This window comes from Trichechus manatus, unplaced genomic scaffold (assembly GCF_000243295.1).
Source record: "Trichechus manatus latirostris isolate Lorelei unplaced genomic scaffold, TriManLat1.0 scaffold00040, whole genome shotgun sequence".
NCBI classification, from domain to species: Eukaryota; Metazoa; Chordata; class Mammalia; order Sirenia; family Trichechidae; genus Trichechus; species Trichechus manatus.
Genome location: NW_004443976.1, coordinates 12,440,110 through 12,448,464, shown reverse-complemented (window position 1 = coordinate 12,448,464; position 8,355 = coordinate 12,440,110). Strand labels below are relative to the sequence as shown.

Genomic DNA, 8,355 nt, shown 5'->3' with positions numbered 1-8,355 from the left:
GCCTGGGCTTCTGCCCTACCCCGTGGCTTCCCTAAGCCTGCTCACACCTTTGTAAATGGTCCCCTTAATAAAACATCTCCCAACTCCCCATGTCCAGAGCACCACCTGTTTCCTGCTGGGGGGCCTGACTGGTACGTTGTCATCCATGTGAAGTCTGTAATTTTCATGCAGTCAATTTCACTAAAAAGTTTTTTTGGCTTTTTGGTATCTGTTTTGGAGGCCTTATTTAAGAAGCCTTTCTGTAGCTTCTATTGAGTCCCTGGATGGTGCAAACAATTAGGCGCTCAACTACTAACCAAAAGGTTGGTAGTTCAAACCAGAGGTACCTCAGGAGAAAGTTCTGGCAATCTGCTTCTGAAAGCTTTGAAAACCCTATGGAATGAAGTTCTACTCTGCAGCACATGGGGTCATCATGAGTTGGAACGGACTTGATAGCAACTGTTCCTTGTTGTTTTGTAACTAGATTACAAAAACTTCCCTTTCTTCTTTGTTTTTTCCTTCTGTTAGTTCTGTAGTCCCTGGGTGGTGCAAACGGTTAACATGCTTAGCTGCTAAAAGAAAGGTTGGCAGTTTGACTCCACCCAGAGACACCTTGGAAGAAAGGGCTGGTGATCTACTTCTGAAAAATTCCACCCACCCACCGCCGTCGAGTGGATTCTGACTCTTGGTGACCATGTAGAAAGAGTAGAACTGCTCCATACGGTTTCCAAGGCTCTAAATCTTTATGGAAGCAGACTGCCCCATCTTCCTCTCATGGAGAATCAGTCATTGAAAACCCTATGGAGCACAGTTCTACTCTGACACACATGGGATCACCATGAGTCAGAATTAATTCAACAGCAACTGGTACTGGTATTAGTTCCGTGATTTTGCCTTTCACATTTAGGTCTTTAATCTATCCAGCATCTATTTTTTATGTGACGTTAGGTATGAATCCAGTTTTATTTTTCTTCATATAGAGAGCCAGTTTCCTGAATATTGTCTCTCCTTCACCAAGTTGAAGTGCCCCGTTGTGGGGTTTACGTTAACTTTACCCAAGGAATTTGGTCTTTGTATCTGGGTTCCTGAGAGATAAACCTTGGAATTTAAGTGTCTTCAGTAAGAACTCCAGACCACACCTAAGTAACAGGCTATGCTAATGAGGTGATAAGGTGACCCTGAGTGAGAGCTGGCCAGGTCAGAGAGACCTATCTTGTGTCACCTCATGTTACCTTGTTAAAACTTGCTTTATGGCCTGCTATTTGCGCAATGTTTGAAAACGTCCCAGTGTACTTAGAAAGAATGAGTATTCTGTAGTTGATGGGTGCTGTGTACCAAATGTGTCCATTGAGTAATAATAATTCATGTAGGTTCAAAAGTTCTGTATTTTTATTCTTTTTTTTTTTAATCTGCTTGATCTATCAATTACTGAGGGAGCTGTGTTACAATCTCCCACTATAAAAGTAGATTTGTAGCCTCATCCGGGATGCTGGCTGGTCTAGGGACAGGTTACCACCACCTTTCTCTCTCCCCAACGAAAAATGTTTATACTTCTAAAATTTTTTGTTTCGTATATTTTGTGGCTATGTTATTCAGTGCATACATATTTCATACTGTTGTATCTCCCTATTGAATTGAACCTTTATCATTAGGAAGTGACCCTCTTTATCTATAATAATATTTTTTGATTATAAAGTATATTTTATACAATAATTATTTTGGTTAGAATTGGCCTAATGCATCTTTTTCATACTTTTCAACTTTTCTGTTTAGAGATGTCTAATGAGCAGGTAGTTTTTTTTTTTTTTTTATTATTACTAGTCTGTCTGAATTTTTTGGGTTTTTTTTAACAAAATTTAGTTTTTTGCATTTAATATAATCATTAATGTGTTTGGGTTCATAACTACCTTCTATTTTGTGTTTTTTCTTAATCCACCTGTTCGGTTTTTCTTTCTCTCTTTTCCTGCCTCCCTTTAGATTTTTTTTTTTAATTTTCCCCTTTATAAGTTTGAAAATTATAACCTCTGTTTCTAAGGGGTTCACCTAGAAATTACAGCAATGGTGAGGAAAACACTGTCTTTACTCTGCCATTTTAAATCTGGAAGAGTTATATAGTGTATTCTCTCTACCTACTCTTAGTGGAGCCCTGGTGGCACAGTGGTTAAGAGCCTGACTGCTAACCAAAAGGCCGTTCGAATCCACCAGCCACTCTTTGGAAATTCTACGGGGCAGTTCTACTCTGCCCTATAGGGTCACTATGAGTCAGAATTGACTCGATGGCAATGGGTATATGTATACCTGTGTAACCCTTCTCCTTCCTAAGGTTATGTGCCTGAGGGTTTTTTTTTTCCTCCTTCATATTTGTTTATTGCCCTTTTACTCCCCCCGCCCTGCCAATGTTGTCATGGTATAGTCTCAGAGAGCAAGCTGGACTATTTTTATTCTGCTTCAATCTTAACTCTGGACACAAATATATGCAGAATGAGAAGAGTGAAATTGAAGCCTTATTGGCATTTTGAAAGAATCAGGTTTCTCTTGCTGGTATCTTTTTTTTAATATTCTATTTCATTAATTTTTGCTTTTATTTTTATAAGTTCCTTCCATTTTGAGGGATCTGTTTTGTTCTTTGAGTGCCCTGGTGGCACAGTGGTTAAGCACTTGGCTGCTAACTGAAAAAGGTCAATGGGGAGAAAGATGTGGCAGTCTGCTTCCGTAAAGATTACAGCCTTGGAAACCCTATGGGGCAGCTCTACTCTGTCCTATAGGGTCACTATGAGTCAGAATTGACTTGATGGTAAGGGGTTTGGTTTTTGTTTTATCTATTTTGTTCTTTGAGGTCCCTAAGTGGTGCAAACACTTTACACTTGACTACTAATCCACCCCGCGGTGTCACAGAAGAAAGGCTGGGTGATCTGCTTCTGTAAAGGTTATAGCCAAGAAAACCCTTTGGAGCAGTTATACTCTGTAACACATGGAGTCCACTCCACGGCGATGGGTTTAGTGTTTTGTTTGTTAGTTTTCTCTCTCAAGCTTTTGAGTATAAAACTTAGCTTATTTCAATTCAGCCTTTCTTGTTTTTTAATAAATGCACTTACAGCCATACATTTCCTCCTGAGAACTGCTTCAGACCATCCCACAATTTCAGTATGCAGTCATGCACCGCATAACATCCCTTCTGGCAACGTCCAGCTGTGTATATTTCTGTGGTCCCATAAAGTTACAGCAGAGTTCAGAAATCACGATCGGAGATCAGGATGTAGTAGATGTAACCACACGTAACTGGACGTAGCGAACACAACAGCTTGCCACTTGCAACACATGTATCTCACATCTCTTGCTGCCAGGAGTATAATGGTACAGTACATATATAACCTATAACACGTATGTCTTGATAGTCGTAATAAACGCCTATGTTACTGGCTTATGTGTGTACTGTACTGTACTTTCTGGCATTATTTTAATGTGAACTTTCCCTACTTAGAAATAAAAAGTTTACTGCTTAACGGTGTATGCTTTGACTCGTAGGCAGCAACACCCAATCTCGTGTATTGCACATCTCGTGAGTGTTGTTGCATTCTCTGTTTTTCTTTTGAAAATATTACCACGAAGTGCATCATGGCTCCCAGACACAGCTAAACCAGTGCTAATGAAAGCAGCCACAGGAGGCAAAGCAGAAGTATCAATTTGCAAGTGGAACAAAAGGTATCCCATATAGCTTTGCTAAGTATATAATATGGTGTTCACACAATGTCCAAATTACATAACTTCCTATTTCACAGACTATATCATGGACGTTAAGCAACGCATGGCTGTATAGTGCTCTCATTGTTATTTTCTAAACCCCTTAACTTTTTTCATTTTGATTTTCTCCTAAACTCGAAATTATTTAGAAAAAGGGTGAGAAATCTATATGTTGATAGATCTTTTTTAGCTACACTTCTGTGATTATTTCTAACTTAATTTTGTCGTGGTCAGAGCATTGCTCTATTGGGCGATTAGTTAAGGTCTTCTTTGTGGGCTGATACTTTGTCAGTTTGTTAATAATCCCTTAGGTGTCTGTAAAGTCTTAATCTGTTTGTCCTTTACCTCTGGTCCTTGGTTGTTGATTCTATTTATTTTGGTGCTTCTCTCCCCTGGTCCTGCTTTTCTTCAGATGTAGGCTATTCTTGGTATGTGTTTCTCTTTGTATTTAAGGTTCCCTGTTAGCCAGCCTGTGGCTGCTTCTTCTGTTTACTGCAATGAATCAACAGACACCGATGAGTTTTGTTCAAGACTTTTGAAGCACTCAATACATTGGAGTGGTTCTTCCTGGGAATATTGCTACAAGTAGAATGGTTCCCAGTAACAATAGTATTTGACAGCTGAGACCCAGAGAGTGCAATAACCTGCCCAAACTCACATACCAGTAAATAACAAAGCCAGCTCCTAACCCAGGCCACCTGGCTCAAGGCTATACAGTTCTCATGACACCATATTGCCTTCCCAAGGCCTCCTAATGCCAACCAGCCCGCTCCCAATCCTAATCCCCAATAAATAGGCAACTCATAGACTTTCTAAGTGTATTTCTCTTCTTTCCACTCTAAAAAAAAGTTCAACAATAATATAACCTTCACAGCAAATTGCAGAAAGTGACATGGGTTTCAATCTTCCCACACCTCCAGACATCATTCTGTCTTCCTCAGACACCATCCTCCCCCCTTCCCCTAAAATTCTAGAGGAAAATCCCTGAGAAGGTGGAGGAGGCCCCCAAATAGGAGGATCCCCAATCCTGGACCCCTTGGGCAGGTCAAGACATTGAGGAAATTAATTAGGGCCAGAGGAGGCTCCTAGTTGGCCTTGTCCAGCCCTGTCTCGCAGACCCAGCGGTAGGGCCTCTGGCAGACGTCATCATTCCAGCCACCGTTGTTAGTGAAGTGGGCACAGTCCTCGCCTCCTCCAAGGCCATGCCCGTACCAGTCATCTGGCTGCTCTGGCCTCCAGTTCCTGAGGAGACAGAACACATGTGGGCCCCAGGACGTGCACCCTTAGCCAAGTCCCTGAGGCACCCCTGGAACCAGCCAGGCTGGGCAGAGGGAGCAGGGCTGCTGGAGAACACACACACTCACTTGAAGCCTGTCTCATAGTCCGTCCCATCTACCCATTTCCAGGGCCCGTTTTTGTCGGTGAGGCCCATCCAGGTGTTTGCAGAGCCCATGTGGTGCTGGATAAAATTCTGGGGAGAGAGGAGGGTGGCGGTGATCTCTCCCTAGACCAGCCACACTCCCAGACGAGGTCCTCTGAGAGCCTCACCTGCTCCTCCCAGGAAGTGACCACCACCAGGTGGGCGTCCTCCAGCTGGCAGTACTTCTGAGCCTCGGGCCAGGACTTCCCAGAGCGAGAGAACCAGTAGCAGCTGCCTTCATACTCCACCCAGTTAACAGGGCAGCAGGACCTTTCAGTGCCTGAGAGGACAGAGGATGGAGGGGCTGAGGCACTGCCTGCAGAGGTGGTAGGCAGGGAAGTGAGCTGGGCACCCTGCCTCCTCACCGTTGCCCTGGAGCATGGCTAACTGACAGCTCAGGCTGCGCAGGTCAGACACAAAGTGCTTCACGTGTAGCAGCAAGTTGGAGTGGTCTGGTGAGACAGGACAGAGGGTTGGAGGATGGGGAGAGGGGTGGGGGATGAGGTCAGTACGGACACTGGTGGAGTCAGTCATGCTAGGGGCTTAAAGACCGATAGGATCTGATGCCTCTGCCCCCAGACCCCTTTGTTTGACTGGGGAGAGCCCCTATACCCACCCCCCCACCGGCACGCACACATGCGCGCACACGCACGCATGCGCACTGTCTCTCTCACGCTGACCTTCACCCATCAACCGTTGCTGCTCCAACAACTGGGATTCCAGGCTCTTCATCTTTCGGCCCACACTGTCTCCTGGGGGGGAGACTTGTTCAGGGTCCCAACATCCACACCATTGCCAGACCCCCAGCCCAGCCCAGCCCCCTCACCCTGGGTGCTCAGCGTCTTGACCTCAGCCTCAGTGCTCACTGTGAAGTTGCTGAACATCCCTCTCAGAGCATGCAGCTCCTTCTGCAGCTGCGAGTCTGGGCAGGAGAGGGTGTGGACAGGACCAAATGAGGGGGCTGTGTCCGCCACCTGAGCACCATTGCTCCCGCTCATAACTGTCCCCCTGCCTGGTCCCCGTGACCCTCACTTCGGGATCCAATTACACAGATGATGATCAGCAGAAGGAGACTGAGGCCCAGGGAGAACAGGAGGAGGCAGGGTCCGGAGCAGAGACGCCTCAGGAAGGGCTGGGGAGGAGGTGGCCCTGCAAGAGGAGAGGGTATCAGGAGCTCATGAGCAGAGGGGAGCCAAGCCAGTTTCCTGGGAGGGGAGCAGGTGAAGGCTCCCCTAATAGGCTAGGAAGCCCCATACAACTAAAACCAGTTGCTGTTGAGTCGACTCCAACTCATGACAACCCCTTGTGTGTCAGAATAGAACTGTGCTCCATAAAGTTTGCAATGGCAGATTTTTCGAAAGTAGATCGCCAAGCCTTTCTTCCGAGGCACCTCTGGGTGGATTCAAACTGCCAGCCTTCTGGTTAGCAGCCAAGTGCATTAACTGTTTGCACCACCCAGAGGGAAGAAGAAATCTGGCAGTGGGTGACCCTGAAGGTCTAGAGGCAATAGGAGGTGGGGGAGGAAAGAAGGGGTACAAAGCTTTGACCTCGCTTAGCCTCACCCAGACCCCGAGCCTTTGCTGCCACCTAGTGGCCTGACTGTGTCACTGCAGCTGACGGACCTCCTCAGGACCCGTGGGCTGGAGGGCGAGGTTTGTATGCCGGGCGTGACTGATGGAGTGGGTAGTCAGTTGGGGAGTCCCTGCTACCCTCAACGATGGGGCAAGGGAAGGAGGTTTCTTTCTCTCACCAGGAATCTCCCCTTTCCTTGGCTGAGCGCAAGGAGCAAAGGCAGAGTAGCCAAACTCCAGCCTCCTCATGTTGCTCCCACGCAGAGAAAAGAAAATGACATCCCCTGGCCCTGTCCTCTGTGAGCTGGAGGGTGGGGCCTCACTCTCAGGGGGCCTTTCCTCTTCTCTCTCCTCCTATCTCCTCCCCTGCAGCCCCTTCTCCCTTTACAGTGCACTGCCCACCCTTATGCCCCGAGAACGTTGTCCTTGCTCAGCCAAAACAACATTCCCTACCCACGTGAGAGAGAAGAGGGGCTTGTTTCGGGTGTTTTGTTTTCAATAAGATAAAACTTATTTTTCTCTCACATAATAATCCAGTGTTTTTCATGCAGGAGGTTCTTATCCACCCTCAGATCAGAGGCCCATATAGGCCTGGCCCTACCCCTTAAACTCCTACCTAAGCCCCTCCTGGAATCACTCTTTCTCCTGCCTTCCATTCAGGAATTCAGGCCTTCTCTCCCTCCCAGACTGCTGCTCCTAAAAAGTCTTTGCTCCTTTGTAAGCTCTCAGCCCTACATCTTCAGCCCCCTCACAAAAACCTCCCCCCAGAACAAATGATCCCTGACACCAAACACACCAAACATACACAGGCTCGTTGCGCGTTGAAAGAGGAAAGGAAGAGGGGCTGGGGCTTAACTTCTTCACAACCAACAGGGGGTCACCTCATCTTTCCAGCTTCCAGTTATTCCCGCACCCCTGGGCCTACCCTCCCAAGGTCCTGAGGTGGGTGTCATGGCGAGGGTCAGGAGGCTTACGGAGGCCTTAGGCACCTATCACCCAGAAAGGGCCTCCAACCCTACACCTCCCCTGAGAAGGCCACAGTCACAGAAAGAAGCAGGGGCTGAGGCAGAGGTGGCTCGCCTCTCAGAAATGAGGCAAAGTTGTCCTCTCACCCTCTCTGAGCTGATAGTGATGGTCGCTCTCCTCATTGTCCAGATGCTGAAGATCTTGATACTCCTTGGTCATGACAGAGCTGGCACTGGACTGGGACTGGGTTGAGGGTGAGGTCAAGACTGAGTGGGGCTGAGGTCAAGGCTGAGTGGGGCTGAATGGAGCCAAGGCTGGAGTCTGAGATCCAACTTCTAAGTCTGATAGGTGTCTACAGGGCAGCCTTCCTTCTTTCCTCCATTCCCGCCCAGTCCTGACGTCCAAAATCCATCCTCCAAGTAGTCCTACCCACCCCTAGTCCTCCCTCCTCGCCCCACGCTTGCCCCTCACTCACTCCCCCTGCCTTGCTTCCCATGTTTTACTTGCTGAAGGTCTTGAGGTCTGTCTCCTGGATCCCTTGATGACGATGCTGCCGTGCAGGTCCCAGGCTAAGGAGAGGGCTGAAGCTGGGAGAATTAGGGTGGGGGCGGATGGCGCTGAACACCAGGAGGGGAGGGTGCAGGGTCCATCCGAGGGCCCTGAGCCCTGTGTGTCTGC

At 47.4% G+C, this 8,355-nt stretch overlaps 1 protein-coding gene across 2 annotated transcripts; it reads right to left on the bottom strand.

Annotated features, from left to right (window-relative positions):
- Window positions 1–4,805: 4,805 nt before the first annotated feature.
- On the bottom strand, window positions 4,806–7,896 carry LOC101358397 (asialoglycoprotein receptor 1). 2 transcript variants are annotated; one of them, XM_012555517.1, is made up of 8 exons: window positions 7,824–7,896; window positions 6,173–6,289; window positions 5,967–6,062; window positions 5,821–5,892; window positions 5,506–5,592; window positions 5,269–5,420; window positions 5,085–5,191; window positions 4,806–4,962 (listed from the first exon to the last, which is right to left on the bottom strand). In XM_012555517.1, exons 1-8 carry the CDS (start codon window positions 7,894–7,896, stop codon window positions 4,806–4,808), a joined length of 861 nt encoding a protein of 286 aa, XP_012410971.1. The 2 variants fall into 2 exon arrangements, with proteins under 2 accessions (XP_012410971.1, XP_012410972.1); XM_012555518.1 differs by lacking the exon at window positions 6,173–6,289.
- Window positions 7,897–8,355: the final 459 nt, after the last annotated feature.

Excerpts from the sequence above, each read along its gene's own strand:
- LOC101358397 (XM_012555517.1), bottom strand. The coding sequence starts at position 7,896 with ATGACCAAGGAGTATCAAGATCTTCAGCATCTGGACAATGAGGAGAGC. Across the intron at positions 5,421-5,505 it reads AGCCATGCTCCAGGGCAACG|GCACTGAAAGGTCCTGCTGC; the intron begins GTGAGGAGGCAG and ends CTGTCCTCTCAG. Across the intron at positions 5,192-5,268 it reads TCACTTCCTGGGAGGAGCAG|AATTTTATCCAGCACCACAT; the intron begins GTGAGGCTCTCA and ends CTCTCTCCCCAG.